Source organism: Pavona decussata, unplaced genomic scaffold, assembly GCF_977016875.1.
Source record: "Pavona decussata unplaced genomic scaffold, jaPavDecu1.1 SCAFFOLD_238, whole genome shotgun sequence".
Lineage (NCBI taxonomy): Eukaryota > Metazoa > Cnidaria > Anthozoa > Scleractinia > Agariciidae > Pavona > Pavona decussata.
This window is the reverse complement of record NW_028145643.1, coordinates 2,025,902-2,045,628: the sequence shown is the minus strand read 5'-3', so window position 1 is coordinate 2,045,628 and position 19,727 is coordinate 2,025,902. Positions and strand designations below refer to the sequence as shown.

General features: G+C 40.5%; 2 protein-coding genes across 3 annotated transcripts in view; one reads left to right on the top strand and one right to left on the bottom strand.

Annotated features, from left to right (window-relative positions):
- The window catches only part of LOC146457732 (transient receptor potential cation channel subfamily M member-like 2), a 33,604-nt gene extending 19,802 nt beyond the window's left edge, over positions 1–13,802 (top strand). For both annotated transcript variants that reach the window (XM_085091630.1, XM_085091629.1), the window contains 18 exons: positions 521–791; positions 1,201–1,313; positions 2,147–2,299; positions 2,536–2,784; positions 3,255–3,441; positions 4,461–4,584; positions 5,177–5,367; positions 5,600–5,732; positions 6,316–6,544; positions 7,703–7,730; positions 8,890–9,026; positions 9,455–9,543; positions 9,927–10,034; positions 10,288–10,374; positions 10,909–11,011; positions 11,336–11,479; positions 11,839–11,952; positions 12,901–13,802. In XM_085091630.1, the coding sequence (XP_084947756.1) occupies positions 521–791; positions 1,201–1,313; positions 2,147–2,299; positions 2,536–2,784; positions 3,255–3,441; positions 4,461–4,584; positions 5,177–5,367; positions 5,600–5,732; positions 6,316–6,544; positions 7,703–7,730; positions 8,890–9,026; positions 9,455–9,543; positions 9,927–10,034; positions 10,288–10,374; positions 10,909–11,011; positions 11,336–11,479; positions 11,839–11,952; positions 12,901–13,017 (2,577 nt within the window). In that variant the 3' untranslated portion in view covers positions 13,018–13,802. The remainder of the gene's footprint in view (positions 1–520; positions 792–1,200; positions 1,314–2,146; positions 2,300–2,535; positions 2,785–3,254; positions 3,442–4,460; positions 4,585–5,176; positions 5,368–5,599; positions 5,733–6,315; positions 6,545–7,702; positions 7,731–8,889; positions 9,027–9,454; positions 9,544–9,926; positions 10,035–10,287; positions 10,375–10,908; positions 11,012–11,335; positions 11,480–11,838; positions 11,953–12,900) is intronic.
- A 2,580-nt stretch (positions 13,803–16,382) lies between these two features.
- On the bottom strand, positions 16,383–19,724 carry LOC146457731 (double-stranded RNA-specific editase 1-like). The gene is made up of 2 exons (XM_085091615.1): positions 18,195–19,724; positions 16,383–17,531 (listed from the first exon to the last, which is right to left on the bottom strand). Exons 1-2 carry the CDS (start codon positions 19,660–19,662, stop codon positions 16,888–16,890), a joined length of 2,112 nt encoding a protein of 703 aa, XP_084947741.1. The 5' UTR covers positions 19,663–19,724; the 3' UTR covers positions 16,383–16,887.
- Between the last annotated feature and the right edge of the window lie 3 nt (positions 19,725–19,727).

The window sequence follows — 19,727 nt, the reverse complement described above, 5'->3', positions numbered from 1 at the left end:
TAGAGTGGGGTGGTGCTACTTGGAGTGAGTGAACACACAATGATTGAAGGCAGGTGAACGAATAATGCCTTACAGGGGTAGAGTGGGGTGGTGCTACTTGGAGTGAGTGAACACGCAATGATTGAAGGCAGGTGAACGAATAATGCCCTACAGGGGTAGAGTGGGGTGGTGCTACTTAGTTTTGGAAGGACGGAGAAAGATCTAGCAGGGGTGGGTGTGGACTTGTCTCAAATCGTCTTCTTATTCGCCGAAACAGTGACCAACGAACAATGAAGTCTGCCTGACTGGACTCCCACGGAAACGGACTTTGAGAAAGTCTAAGGTGGGTGAGGTAGGGTAGGGTAGGGATGTGTGGGGCTAGTGGCTACTTACTAGACTCTGGATGGGTGTAATGGTTATGAATACACAGTGCAGGAACTTGGGTGAGTGGTGCTTTACAGAGGTAGGGTGGAGTTAGTGGGTGTCAACTTTCACTTGAGGCTGATATTGATGTACAATTAGCTTTGTGTTTACATTCCAGATCATCCTGTGCACTTTCCTCCCATTCTTCATTTTCCCACTCATTTATTTTGTCCCGGATGAGCACCACGAGCGTGAAGCTGCCGCGCGCAAGCAACAGAAAAGTTTAACGGGCAAAAGCATGAAAAGCATGCGGCGAGGAGGAGGAGGAGGAGGAGAAGAAGAAATGCAACTTAAAAGGGTTGAAACTGTCAATGGAAACACTAACACTGCAGCGGATGAGGAAGCTAATGTCGGCAATGAGGGTGAAGATTTTGTGGACTATATTCCAGGTTAGCGGAACTTGGCTAATCAGTATCATCCTTTAGATATTTCCTGACCGCAGAACAATCCGAGATAGAAAATTATTTTGTATGTGAAGAAATGCGATGTTATGTCTTTAGCCTGATGAATAAATGAAAGATGAATTTTTAGTCAGTGACAGCCACACTCGAAAAAAGAAAATCCGAGTTCTCCTAAAAGGAGTCGAACCTATGACATCGGAAGGTCACAGGTTCGACTCCTTTTGGGAGCATGCTTCCGTCACTGAGTGGAAAATTCATTTATTGTTAATTTTTTTAAAGAATGAGTTGTGAGAGTTTCAGAGACACTATTAAAAACGTTTACATGAATTAAAAGCTGTACTGACTGCAGCGTTTTAGTTCCATGTACTTTATAAGTACTTTGTTTTTTTCATTTCAGAGCTCCACGAAGATCACTCCATGGAATATATGATGAGATCCAAAGAAATGAGGGTTTATGAAAGGATAGCCTCATTTTATTCTGCCCCTTTTACCAAGTTTATGGGCAATTTGGTAATTAACTCTGTTTTCTTTAATGACAATATTTAACAGAATTGTGAGAAATCTACTTCCAAACTAAAGATAGTTAAAGGTGTGTGACGGGTGAGTCGCGAGAAGCAAAAATTGTGATAAACGACAACCAACTAGAATTATTATTCAACACATTGTAACACTGCCCAAATATGGTCATGTGCACTCGATATTCGTCGTCCGCAGTCAAAAGATATCCTGCGATATACGTAATTTCGTGTGTCGGGGAGAAGAATGGCAAAATAAAGTTCTTCTCCAGCTTTTCCGTAATAAAACTGTGCTTTGTTATCAATGTGTTAAATAATAGAGCGATCATCCTTTTCAATCTTGCGGAATACCTCCTGATTTTCACCAACTCGGCGGACGGCCTCGCCGGCTAAGTATCAGGTGATATTCCGTACGATTTCGCAGGTAAGGGGGAGCGGTTTTGTAGTGATCCTCTGAAACAAAAACAGGAATTTTGTCATCTGACCAATCACTGTAATTTAAATGTTACAGCAAGTCAATCAGAATTAGAAAGCTAACCGTGCAACCGACACCAAGCGCGGGAAATCTGCAGCTGTCACCAAGGGCGGGAAAACGTGCAACCTGTCCTATGTGCGGGAAAACGAAGGAGGACATGATTGGTTTAGGCTCTGCTTCTAACTGATTGAAAAGTGTTTACCTTCGTTGTGATTGGTTAGATCATGTTGTCCGAATTTTGAGGACTTAGCAAACGAAAACGCCAAGGGATCACTAAGAGCATAAACTCTCATTCAAATGCAAGCCTTATCTAAATTCAAGTCTCATTCTTTCATTTGGTGATGCATTTGCAGGTGTCTTACATAGCGTTCATCTTGCTGTATGCTTACATCATCACGATGTACTTCCCTCCGTTTGACTCGTCCCAGACCATTGGCGGCCTTAGTGTAGGTGAACTGATCCTATATTTCTGGATCCTTACAATCATCATGGAAGAGATAAGACAGGTCAGTGTGTTTTACATGAGGGTTCTTGTGCGCGAGACTTAGAAAAATATTTCATGTTCCCCCAAACTTTGTATCCCGTTGTCATAACTTCAAAAAAACACGAAAGGGCTTCTAAACTTTCTTCAAGTTGGAGGACTCTGAAGTCAGTACGACCAATAAGAAGATAATACACAGTCTTTGCACCAGTAGATGGATTTGTTTGCGCTTTTAGAAATTCCTTTGTTTTTGTTTTTCAGCTCGCATCTCAACAGCCTAAGAACTTTGGTGACAAACTCAGCGTTTATTTCAGTGACACGTGGAATATTGTCGATGCTTTTTCTCTCCTAGCATTCGTGGTAGCCGCGATTCTGAGATTTTTTGACTCAACATACGAGGCCGCCAGGATAATCCTTTCCTTGAATATCATCGTGTTTATTGTGCGGTCACTGCAGATTTTCTCTGTCAACAAACAGCTTGGTCCAAAGCTTGTCATGATCAGAAGAATGGTAAGATTTTGTGCTATAAACAGGTTGTGTTGCGTGACTTAAAACGCCAATGCAGCTTAATGCAAAGCAATAAAAACGCTTTTGTACAGGAATTTTCCCAACTTGACAAGTGACGAAAAAACAATACACAGTTGTTACTTGTTCAACTCCCCACTAATATTTATGAATTTATACGCATCGATAATCCATGATATACAGTGGAATCTTGATTATTCGAACCCTCGACTTTCGAAACTCCCGATTCTTCGATTCTTCCCTTGGACTTGCTCTGGTCAGATTTTTACCTCCGATTTTTGGAACTTAACCAAGTTCAGTTTTTTTGGAGGTTCGAAAAAGCGGTATTCCATTGTACATTACAGAAAACAATGGCGTCATCTAGATCCGGGATAGTTTGACGTCAAAACCGTGCAGCGGAACCTCTCTAAGCTGGTTTTTGATAATTGTAATTTTGTTCTGTCGTTTCTTCGCAGCTTGAAGATCTAAAGCAGTTTGTGATCATCTTACTCATATTTATCATAGCCTATGGAATCGCGCTGCAGGCTGTGTCGTTCCCAGGCCCTGGAAAGTTCGCTAAGAGCTTTCAACAGGTGTTGCGGGGCATCGTGGATCTACCGTACTGGCAAATGTACGGGGAGCTCTTCATTGAGGAGATATCAGGTTAAAATAATTTAAAATTACTGTTTGTTTTCATTATGTTAGTAACAGTAACTCTTTTCTCATCGGCTAACACTGCACAATTCGAACTAAAGACATCACACACCATAAAACGACAAATATCCTAGGATTTCTCAAAGTATGTTTCCGTGGAGTCCCAACTTCTCGCCTCGCTATCGACTACGTCGCTCAGTCATCGCTCACTTTCAACGCCGTAAGAATTCGACTAGAAATATAGCCAAATAAAAGATATTTCCGTTCTTATTATCCCTCAGATGTTTTCGCTGAAAGCGCACGTTAAAACGACGCTTGTCTTAAAGTGGGCGATATAACCTTGGGAAACATTTAACAATTGTCCTACGAAATCGCGCGGAATACCGCCTCATACTTAGCTGACGAGGCCGTAGGCCGAGTTGGCAAAAATCAGGGGATATTCCGCAAGATTGAGCAGGATAATTTTATTATTCAACACATTGATAACAAATTACGAACTCACAATATGACCAGCTCCCAGTTGGCTTGATAGCTCAGTTGGTAGAGCACTGCACCGGCATCGCAGAGGTCATGGTTCGAATCCTGTTCAAGCCTGGATTTTTTTCAGGCTTTCTAACTGCGAGGATCTTTCTTCTATTTGATCTTTCATCCGCAGTTCAAAATATATGATTCATATATTCACATTCATTTAAAGCACAGTTTTATTGCAGAAAAGTTCGAGACGACCTTCCGAGGTCGTTACTTGTATAAACAGCTCTCCCGACACACGAAATGACGTATATGATCGCAGGATATCTGTTGTGTACGGACGACTCATATTGAGTGCGCGTGACTATATTTAGGCAGTGTTACAATGTGTTGAATAATAACAGAGGATAAATATGCCCTAGTTTAGAAGAGGCATGTTACATGCGGCATTTTTTTGACCAATCGGAGGCAAGCGAAAATACTGGACGGGTTGTAAGCCAGAATATGTTTTCCCGTGTGGTATTTAGTCATTGGTTTTCATTTATTTCTGTGTTTTTCAGGTAAAAAGCCTGAGGAATATGCTGAAGTTCACCCCACTGCCAAGTGGTTATCTCCAGCTCTACTGGCGGGTTACATGTTGTTCACAAATGTACTTCTTCTTAACCTTCTGATCGCCATTTTCAGGTGATTTTAATTCTCATACTATTTGCATCTCAGTGAAAATATTGAAAATAAGCTACATGTAATTTCTACAATGTAACGCTTCATCATCATGACCAGATCAAGTAAACAAACCGATCAGAAGTCGAAACAGTACCAAGCGCAGGAAAATGTGTGACCAGTTCCTGGCCAAGCGCGGGAAAATGTCCAGCGCGGGAGACCATGTTTCCAGGAGTCCCGTATTAAACCTGCTAGAATTTGTAACCATTGTCAAGGGTGGGAAAACTGCGTAGCGTGATTGGTTGGCCTTCATGAAACTGAGTAGCCAACAGAAAACCACCTTTTCTCGAATAAGTCAAAAGGAGGACGTTGCAATTTTAACTTGTAAACCTTTGCAAAAGCGAATCTTATCAAAGTTGACCTGCTGCCGATTCTGGGGGGAAATTGTCCCTTGGTAAGACAAGAAAACAGAGAAGTGAATTGGAATAAGAATTGGATTCAGAGAGTGGCTGGCGGTAATAATTTCCGCGAGGAAAATATAGAAAACGACTAAATCGGGTCGGGACCTGCGTTTGGCCCGCCGTTATTCATGGTAATCTTTTTCTTTTATTTCTAGTTACACTTTTGAACGAGTACAAGAAGACTCGGATAAAGTGTGGAAGTTCCAACGCTATGAGCTGATTGCTGAGTATCACGGAAGGCCGCTGTTTTTTCCCCCATTAATCTTCATCTCTCATATCCTGATATTTGTGCGGTGGATATGGCAACTGTGCAGATGTGGAAACCCTCCGTCCGGCAGCTCTATGAGTGAGTATTTTCTAACAGGTCTGTTATGGGCCCGGGTGGTATTGACTGCTAAGTCTGATATAAGTGATTAATCCCCGGCAGTTCGATATGAGCAAGAATTAACTGACTTCTGCCAAGTCAAATATGAGATTCCGAGGAGATCTTTTTGTTGGTATAGTTTGTTGGTACAGGTCTGATTTATTTAATTTCGTATTTACTGACAGGTCTGATAATATTTTCTCCATGTTCTCAGAGATCATACTGACGGATTATGAGAAAGAGCAACTGGTGAACTGGGAATTCCAAGGAGCGGAGTATTACATTCACACGAAAAAGGCAGAAGAAAAAAATACGCTAGAAAAACGAGTCGGAACTCTCGGAGACAGGTATTGATCTTAACTGTACCGTAACACTTCTTGTTTCTGTAATTGTCGCTCACTGCTACACACCCTGTGGCATGGACTTGTTTTTGTGCCAAAGACGAGGTTTTGTAGAGGGAGATGTGTTCATTTGGATGGATTGAGAAAGTAGCAAGAACGAAAACTTGATCTTGAACTTAGACCTTGAACGGAGTACCTTAACATGAAAAACTCAGCGAGTCGCTAAGATAAAAAAGACCTAAAATTTAAAATATACATGGATTGTAATTCAGGGATGACATAGGGACGTGTGTTTGAAGAGGGTGACAAAAGCTGGGATTTAGCGATAATCAATCAATCAATCAATCAATCAATCAATCAATCAATCAATCAATCAATCAATCAATCAATCAATCAATCAATCAATCAATTAATCAACCAATTAAACTTCGAATTTAAGATAGTAGGTCTAAAATAAAATACGATTCATAAAATTTATAACGGTTTTACATTGCGTAGTGAATTTTCCACCCATGTTCTCCACGTTGCCTACGCGGGCTTACTGATTTCGCGATTTCTTGAACGCAGCAACTGGTTCTTTCATTTACAGGTTAAATAACGCGACGGTGAAGCTTGACCGTATAATGGAGTGTGTCCTGGACACTGTAAACCCTGAAGACTCCGAGGGCGCCCCCGCAATTTCTCAACCAAACAATGAATGGAGACCGCCGACACGTGACCATGGAGGCTTGGAGAGGAGACTGGCGCGAATGGAAGATAGTGTCGCCTCGATTTATGAAACTGTGAAGACAATGGTTGATCTGCTTCATTTGCAGAAGGTAGAAATATAGGCTTGATTTCAAACAAAGTAACTTAAGGACGCATCTCGTGGGAGGGCTGAGAAACTCGGGTTTCTTTAGGACGGTGCTAACCAATACAGAGGTATTTTTGAGTGGTTTGTGACTAGCGGGAAAAGCAGAATTTTGCAAGGGCTATTGGAATCCAAAAAGAAAATTGGGGGTAACCATGCATTTTTGAGAGACTATTTCAGCATCAGTATTTGAAAAATGTCATTCATTCTTATGTATTTTAAAGCTTTTTAGAATTATTGTTGCTTAATTATCTTTGAAATATGTGCGGTTACCCCCAATTTTCTTTTTAGATTTCAATATCCCTTGCTAAGATTTGCTATTGCTACACAGTCATAAACTGGTCAAAAGTACCTTTGAATTAGTCGGCACCGTCCTTAAGTATCATTGACACCCGTCGTTCGAATTCCATTTGGCCGTTTAAAACCTTTATTGTTTTCTATAAACTTTAAGAAGCAAACGTTATGCTTGGATTCGCCTCCATTGAGTACATTCTTTTGTTTTGTGTTATCTCTATAGATATAATACTTCGCGTAAGTTTGTCTTTCGCAGTTATTGAACATGATATGAAAGGCAATAGAAATTTTTAAATACAACATTTAAAACCGGGAGTTTCATCTCAAGATTATACCCCACAGGCGCTGTGTTCTGTTTTGGGTCTCTTTACAGAAATGAAGATCATAAATGGGTAGCGTATGTGTAATGGTGGACAACACAGTACGTAATGTTCAAATTATGGATTGTTTAGTGTTAACGGTGTGTAACCAGACAAATAAGCAAGTTGCTAGTGAGAGCTGTGTGATATTTCTGTTCGTGGCTGTCGCTGCTAAACGCAAAGTCAAATTAATTTAGATATTCGGTGGGTAAAATACTTGGACGTTCATTTTTTGTCGTCCTAGAGACTCGTATTCTATCTGGAATGTACTTTAACAAAACAAGGTTTGATAAGTTTGTGTCTGTGTGTCTATAAAGATGGAGGGGTTATGTTCACTGCACTTTCTCGATAATTTTAGCAGCGGCACAATTAATACAACGAGATAATGGATATCATCGCTGTTTCTTCGACGTGCAAATTCTATCGACCTTTTATTTTTTTCTTTTTGACCTTATTATTTTGTTATGTTGTAGGTTGAAAATTCTTCTTCGCAGCTACGGGGTAAGTGAATACAAATTTTGCCAACAGGTGTCATCCCAGGGTTCAGCTACATTAGACTTACCAACTAGTCAACATTACTATTTTATGATATAGATACGAGTGTTTTACTGGAAAATACACTACTCGTAAAATTCATATGAAACTACATCCGGAACCCGAGTGGCGTATTTTCCATATCTTACTAGTGAGGTTATTGAGGAAGTCATTTCCCGCTTTTTCACGGTTGTTTGTGCAAACCGTCGGTGAAAAATGGCGAGCGATAGATTTGTCTATATAATAAAAAGAAAATTACACGGTGGCTTGAAGACATGAGTTTTATTTTCCCGTATTAAAAACAATATTTTACCACTCAAAACTAAAATTCATATCTTCGCGCCGCCGTGCAATATAAATAAAGTTGCGCCGAAAATTGATGCCGCTGAGGCGCTTGTTACTCTCAGAGCGATTTAAAGCAATTTAGTTCCCAATTTTTTTCTAACCGCTTAGGTTCATTTAGAATCCGATCTATTTTACATTGTTATTTTGTAATTTTTTTTAATGTATGTACCAAAACGTCCAACGTGCGATAGCGCCATTGTACTGTACATTCCTTTTGTCTTAGCAGCGACTCAAGCATTGCCCGTCTGGGTTGTTTAAGTAGGCCAGGACACACTCCTGCAGCGTTTGAATTCATTAATTATAGATGTTGTCATACCAACGAAAAACTCGGCCTCCACCCCTAGTGTCCTTCATGTAACATGCATGAAGGGAATCACAGTAGTGTATTCAGTATGATATGTGTCTAGGTAGACTGAACTATTTTATCTATAACACAAACTTCTGAACAAGACTCGCGCGTCAACTAAGTTTGGACTTGTCATGTTGCATACAGCTAACGAATATGACGAATAGGCTATTTTCGAGTTGCTGTGAACCTTATTATCATACGAGGCTAAGTGCAAAGCTTTTCATACGAATAGTTTTGTTTGCATATGAATGGAACTAATTTTCACAATAAAAACTTTGCACTTAGCCTCGATTTCATCATGAGGTTCACAGCAACTCGGAAATGGCCTATTACGGTAGACGTGTTTCTTAAAGGAGCTGGCTGAGTGGATAGAGTATAATTTCCGGAGTTGGGCTACTCAATGTAATTCTGGTTTGATTGGTATTTTCATAGTTTCGCCTGAGCCAGCGAACATTCTTGACTTACGGCCAGTGGCGCCAGCATTCATTCATCACAAGGCTCGCTCAACACACTACCCACAATGCGCTGAGAAGAGATTTGCAGTCCCGGATGAAAACGTACCGTGGGAGGTAAGTGATCATTTGTCCGAGAAAAACTGCGCAGTTTTTGGTCATCAAAGGTCGTTCTTGTTGTTTTAAAAGTGACTATGGTAGATTTCAGCTGACTGTTGGCTTTTTGCAATTAAGGTTTTTAGACTAGACTTGGTGGCAAACGAAATGTAACTGATTAAAAGACTAGATTTTATTTGGTTCACGTGCATTTTTCTACGCTTGCGTGAATGGCATTCGTTATTTTCTACGTGTTTTCTTCGCTAGTACCGACTATTCTTTTTTTTCTCAGTGATCAGTTATGTCATGACAGTTGTTACAAATTTCTCTGTATCTCGACTAACAATAAGCCAGTTGTGAAGTCGAGTTATTTATTGTTGTCGTTTCTGTATTGGTGTTCTATGTTAATCTCAACATGAGTTTTCAGACTTCCCTAATTATCTTTTAAGGTGGAGTTTCCTGATTATGATCCAGTAAACTACACTGCTCCATTGGTTTTGAAGAAGCCTCCATGGGCAGATCCCGACTTAATGAGCATGTAAGTCAGTTTATAACATGTCAACGGTATAACGACCATCCTAATTGGCTGCCGATTTTTTTCTTCATCCTGGGTGTCATGACAACCGTGATTTTTGGAAAGGAAGGTGTCAGCTATTGTGGCGTGTTCATAATCAGAGAAAATAATTTAAATTTCTCCCAACAGAAGTCGACCTGATCTATTTTGTACATAAAACAGGAAAGTCATATTCTTGTCACCACTCCAGGCAAGGCAACATTGGGAACATAATTATCTCTTTGTAAAAATTAAATAATTCAAATTACTTGGTGTTTGGTGTGACATTTCAACATTCCAAGAGAAGCAAATGCGGTGCAAACGGTTGCTATGTCAACTAACTTTAATTTTTTTTTGGTCCATTTCAGGGAACCCAGGGCGCGACCACCGCTAAAATACAACAGGCTCGATGAAGAATATCACGTGAACCGTGCGAGTCACATGGGTTCTTACCGGGTCAAAGAAGGGCTGCCATTGTAAGTACACAAGCAAGGCAGGTTATTTGGCTAAACAAAACCCCGCTTGTTCAGTCGATTCCCCTCAGTAAATGAACCCAAAAACATTTTCTTCAATGGCCTTGGTATACCGAGAGTGAGAGGGCATATTTCACAGGAAATAATACTTGCTCAAGGCCTTTTTTACGTGGTCAAACTTCAGCAATTACCCATTTTAAATAATCAATGTTTGTCTCTGCCAAGGAACTGACACGAATTTATTTTTCTCTCCCAGGAATCCGATGGGCCGCACGGGCGTGAAAGGTAGAGGTCTTCTGGGAAGGTTTGGTCCGAATCACGCCGCTGATCCCATTGTTACACGGTAATGAGAAGATAGTTTGTCTGTAGCATTATCCAATGTTTCGCTGTTAGGTTTTGCTTTCTAATCGAAGCATGGTTTACTTCAATCTTTCGTGCAGTAGTGGGTACACTTTATTTTTGCATTCTGCCTGCAGTTTATGCCAATCAGCTGTTAAAAACAATCTTGACTTGGCTGAGTGTTTGTGGCGCTTGGCACCGGGTGCAAATTTTCGCGCGCTTGGTAAAGATACCTGTTTTCCTACGCTTGACCCCGAGTGCATGATTCCCGCGCTTGACACCGATTCCATGTTTCCTTCGCTTGTCACCTGGTGCATGTTTTCTCGCGCTTGACACATGTTTTCCCGCGATTGGCAACGAGTGCATGCTTTCCCTTTCTTGGCGGCAAGTGCATGCTTTCCCTCGCTTTGCACCAGGTTCATGTTTTCCCGCGCATGGTACCAGATGAATGGTTTTCTGCGCTTGGTACCAAGTGCATGTTGTGTGTTTACTGTGCGTTTTTGTCCGGTTGTGAGACTGACTCTTGTTTTGTATTTAGCTGGAAGCGAACCAGCGCAGGAGTCATGTTGGATGGAGGCAAGAAAGTTCTTGAATTTGTAGCGATACAGAGGAAAGACAACAGTCAGTGGGCCATACCAGGGGTGAGTCGATGAGCCAAACGTTGTCCAGTTACTATTTAGCGCCACAACTCGTGATTCAATGTAAAAGTTGATCCGGGCTTCTGGTAGGGTTGAGGGGCAAAGTTTAGCTGATAGCTGGTGGAGGGGGGGGGGGGGGGAGGTATTTTCTTGCAACACTAAAAGATGTACTTTGTTTAACATGAGAAGGAGATCAGTACGTATATTTGGTTTGTTTGGTATCTGTTCAAGTGCACTGGTATGGGTAATTTAACTTTATCACTCTTTGTTAAATTGTCCCATTAACTTGTGTTTATTTGTTCTGTTGTTGTTGTTGTTGTTGTTCAGGGTATGGTTGAACCAGGACAGGTTGTGACCCAGGCCTTGAAGGCTGAGTTTGGCGAGGAAGCGATGGCGAAGCTGAGTGTTACTGACGAGGAAAGAGAGAAAATAAGCAGACTTATCGACAAACTCTTCAATAATGGAGTCGAGGTAATTTTCGGAAGTCTTTTTAAAAAATCTCGATGACAAATACCTTGGTGGAACCTCAAAATTTAAGGAAACAATTAACTTGTTATGATTGAAGCATTCGGATGGCGTGGCATCAGCGTGCAATTTTAGTTATATTCTTAATATTGTCCAGGTCAACGCTGATTTTGTCGGTCCGTGTAGCCAACCTTTTCCTTTGAACTGGGATCGATCAAGAGCATATTTCGTTGGTCATAAACACACTTGTTTTTACTTAGCAACCACGGACTCAACGAAAAGCGCCGGTCCACTCCATAAATTCCCACCACTGTAGAAGTGCAGTTTTTTCCTGATGACCTAAATCAGTGTTGTTATGTCTTCAGGTGTACAAAGGATACGTGGATGATCCAAGAAACACTGACAATGCTTGGATGGAGACAGTGGCTGTTAATTTCCATGATGACACCGGAGAAGTTTTCAGCGAATTCAAATTACAGGTCTGTTAAAAAAAGAGCGCGAGTAAAATATATAAATTAGATTTGTTTAACGAGGTTGCTGCAACCGTCTAAGGATTGAGAAACCAGTGGCCCTTGCATTTTTGTGGTCGAATGGCGATTTTGGATTTGGACGCTTGTTTACAACAAACTCGACGCAAATGTGGTTTCAACTGCGGGATTTCAACCCAGGCCACATTGATGGTTGCCAGGTACTCTCGCGATCTCACCATTGCGCTATGAATTATTTAGGTAGAAGCAGCAAGATTGTCCTTGGCGTGACCAGTAACTTGACTACAAGCTGTTTTTTCCTCAGGGATAGTCGATAAGCGAGCACGAGAACATGCCCGAAAGTTGCCGCGCGCGTGGAAACTCGACACGCATGAATAGTGGTCTCCCCTTTTTGTGTGTGGAATTTCCGCGTGGAAGTTGTGCTGGCGTGATTCGCTTGCTTTAAGATTATTCCTAGGAGAATAGATGGACTGTTTGTAGCCAATAGAAAACGCAATGGCATCTGCCAGGGTCCCAAAGGGGGGAGAAAGGGAGTTTTTTAGAGCCGTGGAGCCCAGAAATTTTTGCGGTGGAGCTCGGTCCCCCGTACCTCGAAGCCTTTTTTCTTTCTTCTTGGAGCCTGGACATCTGCCAATATGAAGATACTGTCACGAACATGAGTTTTTAAATAGTTTTAGCTCCAAATTAATGGACTAATATCGTCATGTTATTTAGCTATATTTTGATAACTTTTATTGGTTGTTAGTTTTTCGTTATCGATAGTCAAGAATTTACAGCTTGTCTTATCCTCGTCAACGATTCGAGATATATTTTTGTGCTTCGTCCTAGCCGATCGATTTAGTAAAGTGTCATTTGTTGGAGCCAAACATGACAGATAGTTGCGATGAACCAAGCTATGTTACTTCTGCAACTAACACGTGATCTGTTTATTGTCCACAGGCTGGAGATGACGCGGCTGCAGTACGATGGCAGCGAGTCAGCGGCAACATCCCACTCTTTGCAAGTCACGTGTCCATTTTAGAAAAAGTAGCAAAAATGAGAAGCGCAGCGTTTTGAAATCGTTCGTTGTAAATAGATTATTAATACTTTCGTTTTGGCAATAACACGTACTTCTTCATATCCTGCATGAGAAAAAATATTACCTCGCGTCCCCAAAATGAACCGCAGAGGGAACCCACGGAATTTCATTTTCATGACGTAGTTGTTCTCCAGTCATAATATACTCAATACAAGGCAGACAAAAAAAAAAAGGGCTGCTTTCAAGAACGAAAGCAATGTATTGTAACCGTCTTATTTAATTGAAAAATAAGGGAAAGAGAAGTTTTACTTTTCCCTGTGGATTTTCGTAAATAACTAAAAGATAATTTATAAATCGGGTAAATCTTGTAAAGTGTTCGGACTTTATTATTTATGTTAGTTGTCATGTGGTAACTATTTGAATATTTAATAAGAAAACAGTCGGTTTTTTGTACCTTATAAAATGTAGACATCTTAGTATTTCAGGTGTGGGTTTTATATTTTAAGTTTATATAGTATTTTTTGTTAATTTTTCCCCTTAATATGAATTTATTTTTCTATTTTATTCACTACGAACCTTGATTGCAACACCTGTGTTCTTTTCAACCAAGTTGTTTTTCAGACATGATTATTGAATTGTATTTCACCTCATGCACTTTTTGAATCTCGAAAACTAAAGTGTTAGATGCCAGATACCTGTAACGTTCAGCCGTATTTATTTATGAATTATCAAGGATTTTTGGTCATGATAGGTAATGTATTTTTGTGACAAAATCGTGTTACTTCACTATAGGACAGAAAAAATAAAAATCGTCCTTTCACAAGTTATCGAAGTGTTTGTCGGGTGACAAGTGTGGGATCTATATTAAGCGTTACTGAAAATTGAGGAGATCAATGAAGGGGAAAATACCTTTATTTTACCTGTGGCACTTTGGGCAAAGAAGGCCGGTCACCGTATGCGCCCAAACAACCTCGTTCCCAGTTGCTGGGGCGGGAAGAAGAGAGACCCTGGGAACGAGGTTGGCGTTTGGTAAAATAAAAAAAACAAAACAAATGAAAACAAAACAAAAGAAACATGATGTTATGGAAAACAAGACAGCAAAATGGAAGTGGTGGTTTTGTGCAAATGGAACGGTAATTCTCCGAAGATCGTTCATTTGTTGCGGAAAAATTCCGTTTCATCTGCGCACCATTTGCATTTTAACGGGTTTAACTAGAATTTTCCGGAACCTGAAAAAACAACCTTCCGAGGTACTCTGCTTTTGTAGGTTATGTGAATCACAAAAAGGCGGAAAAGGCACCAGCTCCCGCAGGCGACACGTAAAGTTTTCTTTGAAACTGAAAACGAGTCTTTTTACTAGGAGGAGAAAAAATAAAGTATTTCCTTTTCGCACGGAAAGTTTGCAGAATTACAAACCGAAAATTTTGGCCAAATGAAAAGCGCCGCAAACTTCAGATTGTTCCCGAGTTGGAAATTCTTCTTTTGTAGAGTTGTCCCGCCAGTAACCAAGAGGTCTTATCAGTTCAAATTATATTCATTTACTGATTTCCTCGTAGATTTGTCATGAGTACACCTCTTTGCTTAAATCAATGCTTAGCAATAAATAAGCTTACTTTTGTCGAAACTGGCTCTGAAAACTGGCTGGGAGTCTCTGAACTCTTGGAGACGGTATTGGTGCTGACAAACTGCTGGTTAATAATAGTAATGCCAGATTTACTAGTTTTCAAGCAATAAAAATAAAAGATTGGCTCCGGTTACCTGGGTGACTGAGTTTTCAGTCCACATAACATCAAATATTGAGAGCTTTGTTGAACAAGCCAACGTGGAAGTTTATTGCTTTTGATCAAACGAAGACTACGCGGCTTAAGGAAGTAAAAGAGCTTGACGAGTAAAAAAGAACTGATTTTACTTTTCCCAATGTGACCACAACCATATCTTTTTACCTCAAATTTGCTAATAACAAATTATACAGAAATTTACCATAGTTTCATTAGAGCAAGTAACTAATCATAACTATTAAAATAGTATTTACAATGCAACGCAGATAAAACTAAGGCTACAAGGAATAGACAGTGTGCTCTCAGTATAGTCTTGACTTGCCTACAACATTTTTTTTGTAACCAAGTAGCCATTTGCAGGAATGTAGCTAAGAAAAATCTCAGCAGACTCATGTATTACTGAACCCAGTCAGCTCTTATGGACTGTTTTTGTATGTGTTCTGTTGAAATTTTAGAGAGTGATAAGATGTCTTTTGGATGCTGAAAATTATTTGCCAGTAGCTGGCTCTTAGTGACATCCTTGCATTTAGCAACGGGAAAGTCTACAGAAACGGATACAATGTGTGATTGGAGTAGTCATTTTGTATGTTGGTCAATAACCTTTAACTTCTAAACATTTGCAAAACTTTTACTTCACAATAATTATTTTATCCTGAAATGTAAACCTTAGTAATTCATAAGATGACCAAAGTCTTCTCTCTTGAAAAAAAGGGGAAAAGTTCAAAATATCATGTACAGTCGAGCCTTCTGTATATGTACAGCCTTGAGGCCAGAAAAAGTGTCTGCTTATAGGAGGTTAAAAATGAAGTGTTTGTATGTAGCTGACAACATGATGGCCAAGTGTACGCTTACAAGAGGTGTCCACCTACAGGAGGTGTCCGATAGCAGAGGTTTAACTGTATTTACAATATCAATGAAATGGATTTGCAAACTATTGTCTAATCTCAACTCTAGCTCACAGACTAAAAACTAAAAAAAAAAAAAAAACAGTGGCCAACTTTTTGAAACATAAATTTTGGGTTAGTAATTAAGACTTATGTTAACACAGACTCGAGACTAATGGTAGCCAACTAGCCACAGACTGGTAAAAATTGAAAATTGCTGGACAGAAGACAAAGATGAAAATTGTTTAATCATCACAAAAGCAAATCAAGAGAAGAAGGCCTACGTTCAGACGCTTTTTGTGCTGCATGCCTAGACTTACCAGTAAGGCTTTTTTATGTTAAGGTCAACTTGAAACTTCAATCATAAATGATGCAATTTGTGAACAGTGACAAAAGGTTCACAGGTGTGGGGGACTTTTCTTAATTAATAATAATAATAATTTATTATTATTACACATCTAATAAAAAATGTGTGACCTTCCTCCCCTACCTCTTTTTTGTAAAACAAATTAGTGAAACTATGACATGAAAAAAATTGTTTTGGCTAGTGAAATCAGACTTCTATCTAGCCACAGGGTTAGTGAGCTTAAAACTTAGTCTTGAGCCCCGTAACTTCCCCTTAAGCTGCAGTAGTGATAAGCAGCTCATTTCTCCTAACAATATCAAATGGGTCATCAGAATAAAGGTCATAATCACCGAAGATAAAATGTCTAAATTCTTCCAACCAGAACATAAGGACATTGTATGTTGATATGGAGATTAAAAGGTTTAACCATACAAAATGTGCAACTACTTAACAACCTGATCTTAACTGCATCTTAAAATATACAAAAATTGACTTGGAAAATAATCAATGCAATTGAGTGTTATCACCTGCTCAGCAGTCTGGCTAAAATCTTTCACTGCCAGAGACAAATGCTGGCCCATATAACATCACAATGCTTCTTTGATTCCCTCTCCATCAATGGTAAAACAAGTTCACAATAACTTACAAATGGAAAAAATTGCAATGCTTTCCTGTTGTGCTGTTTGCAACTTCTTAGCACCATATTTTGCAGATTTTTGAAAATTAATTATACTTTTTTTTTACAACAGTATAATAAGTGTGTTCACGTAGCAAACAGAAGTGCAAGGTTTAGTTAAATCTCCAAATGTTTCCACTACATTTAAATGCACGAAACAAACGCTTTCAAAATATGATCTTTCTAAAACATTTGCAATTAACCAAGACCTCCGTGTCTCTAGTTCAAACAGCTTCCTCTGATAATTCAAACATGTCCTGTTCCACAGGTTTTCTTATCCACGCACCAAGACCTTGGGCATTAAATCCTTTCATCACAGCTAGTTTAGCTGTTTGATAATCGGTTACTCCCCTTTTTGCAACATGGTATGACAAGGGCACAGTGTCTGATGGCTTCAGCTTTTTCCAGACGGCAATAAAACGTTTGAAGAGACTCTGTTTACAGAGCCTTGAGGGGACAGGCGCCTCTCCTTGAATCATTCCTCTTGTTGCATTGACTACTTCAAAACCTTCATCGCCCTCACTCCAGTTCACACTGAAGTTTGGCGACTTGATCGTCACCCGCGCTTCTGGAGTTGACGTGCCATTCATCAGAGGGCGGTTTTGTTTGAAGAGTGGTGGCAATCCCTCTAGATCGCCAAGCCTGTGATACATGGCTCTGGACATGTGCTCATAATGGTACAAGCTGCCAAGAACAATTGATTGAAGGTACACTGGCTCCAGGAAGTGGCTCAGAAGTGATCCTTGCACTCCAGTGACGTTCCACCGGCAAAGTTTGTCTGAACAAGACATGGTGCGGAGACGCTCTCCCTGAAGGACACCATCCCAAGTTTGGATGGTGGTATCATTGTTTATTGCTGGTATCGTACCTGAGAAAAAATTTAGCAGTTACTAATGAGAACATGCCATCCATTGTTCTATTTAACAACTATTCCAGGAGTGAGTGTTGGATATGAGATGACGGATAGCCAACTTGGCGCTACATGCCTCGTTGGCTATCTATCATCTCATATCCAACAGGCTCTAGTGGAATAATATTAACCCTTTGATCACCAACTGTTCCTGGAGGTTTTCCCAACATTCATGTGCAGCAAAAAAGCACAACTTACAGGGCAAAAAAACCAACACTCCTTTGGTCTAAAATAGTTAAAATTACTAATTATAGAATAAAATACACTAGTTTCCAATTGAAAATTTTCAAAAAACCAAACTTGAAAGTAAAAATTTCAAACATTTTGATGAAATTTGATCCTCGCGTCACATGGACTAAATTTGATCTGTCTCGAGGGCAAGATTATGCAGTTGTCACCTTTCGTCAATGAAAATAGAAAGAAAAACAGACAAAAAGCTTTCCTAAATGAAAAATTTAATCAGAAAAGTCTTTGTTTATGCCTAAGAAAGAAACACGTATAATTCTAAAACGTGAAGAGAGACGCGCAAGCAATTTACAAGTCCATTTAGAAGGCTCAAGTTACACTTATTATTCTTCATGAATCAGGCTACTGGGAAACGGTTATAAAAAGTAAGCATACCTTCACCATTTTCCAGCTTGACCCGAAGAAGACCTCTTTTTCTCCTACCAGGATGTTTATCAGCTTCACCAGTAACTGGTTCGCGTGGGGAAAAGATACGAGCATCGCCACAGGGAGAGGTGTTGATATACAAGTGAAACTCCACGTTATCTCTCAAACCATACAACCCACTCTCCTTCTTTTCAAATATGGAATCCTCCTCGTATCCTTCAGCACACAGTTCAAGCTGGGAGTACAAAAAGCGCAAAAATGACCTTCTTGCTATGATTTCTCCATGGCAATCATTTAGCGCAAGGCCTTGATCACTGATGTACTCTCCATTGATAAACTTGGTCCCTGTGCCCAAGCTTATCACTTCAAACTTTTGATCGCTGTCTCCACGGCTTGTCATAACAATGCTAGCTAACACTTTGCGGCGAATTTGATCTTCTCCTGCAGTCGCTTGTAGACTCTGAAACTTGGTTAATACGGCATCGGCAATAAGGTCTGCAGCAACCTGATCCAGCTGAGCTGATGGAGGAGGTCCTAGGTACACTGGTTGGTTTCTGGCCTCTGATTGGCCAGTGAATGTGTAAAATGTGCGAATGCTGTGTAGAGCAAAGAGAGCTTTGGAAGCAGCATTTGCCTTGCCTTTCTTTTTACTGCTGCCCACTCCAACAAATTCCTGTCCATCAAGGGAGACTTTAAATCTAAACTGTTTTGCATTTTTGTCACCTTCTTCTCCAACGAATTCATACTGGAGGCCGGGGTGAAATTCGTTCAACAGCATTACAGGATGCTTTCCGGCGTCAGTCTGCACCTGTGGAGACTTGCTTTTACTTGATGGCGTGGTAGATTCACTATCCATAGGCATAGTTTCGCTGTCTGGTATGGACTGATCACCATTTCCGAAGGTGTTTAGCAGTGTTCCCGTGCTATCAGAAGTGAAGTCTGTATTAACACCTTGCGTGGCCTCCCCTTGGTTCTCTGTGAGCAGTCGCTGAGCTGGCGTACGCATCTGAGTGATAAACGATCGTAAAACATTCTCGGCTGCAGTATGTTTCGCTTTCTGTTTCGTAGAACCTTTACCTTCGAATGAATGCCCGTCAACGACAACCGAGACGACGAAAGTAGGGCAGTGTGTCGGGCCTTCTTGTGAAACCACCACGTAACTTAGACCAGGCCGTATCTCGTTAAGCTGCATTAAGGCATTCTTAGGCCCTCTCTGAGTCAGAACACCAGGTTGGCCAGGTTTTCTTCTGTTTGGTCGCCTTTTCTTTTTCGGTGGCGGCGTCCCAGAATCTGGTTCTTCTTTCATCAACTCATCACTGTCTCCGGCGACACCGGCATTGCCATTTTCGTCTCCTGATTGCTGCTCTCGCTTGAGACCTTGATGAACAGCTACGGGTAAGTCTCCCAGTCCGGGAATAACCGTTTCTGGATCAGTTTTGGTTGCAGTTGTTGTAGCGACTTCAGACCCTTCCGCCATTTTGTCCGCCGCATGTGCTTACAACATGGTAACGAGGCTAATTTATTCCCAATGCAAATCACACT

Coding starts and splice junctions, on each gene's coding strand:
- LOC146457731 (XM_085091615.1), bottom strand. CDS start 19,662: ATGGCGGAAGGGTCTGAAGTCGCTACAACAACTGCAACCAAAACTGAT. Junction 17,532..18,194: donor CAAGCTGGAAAATGGTGAAG/GTATGCTTACTT, acceptor ATTTTTTCTCAG/GTACGATACCAGCAATAAAC.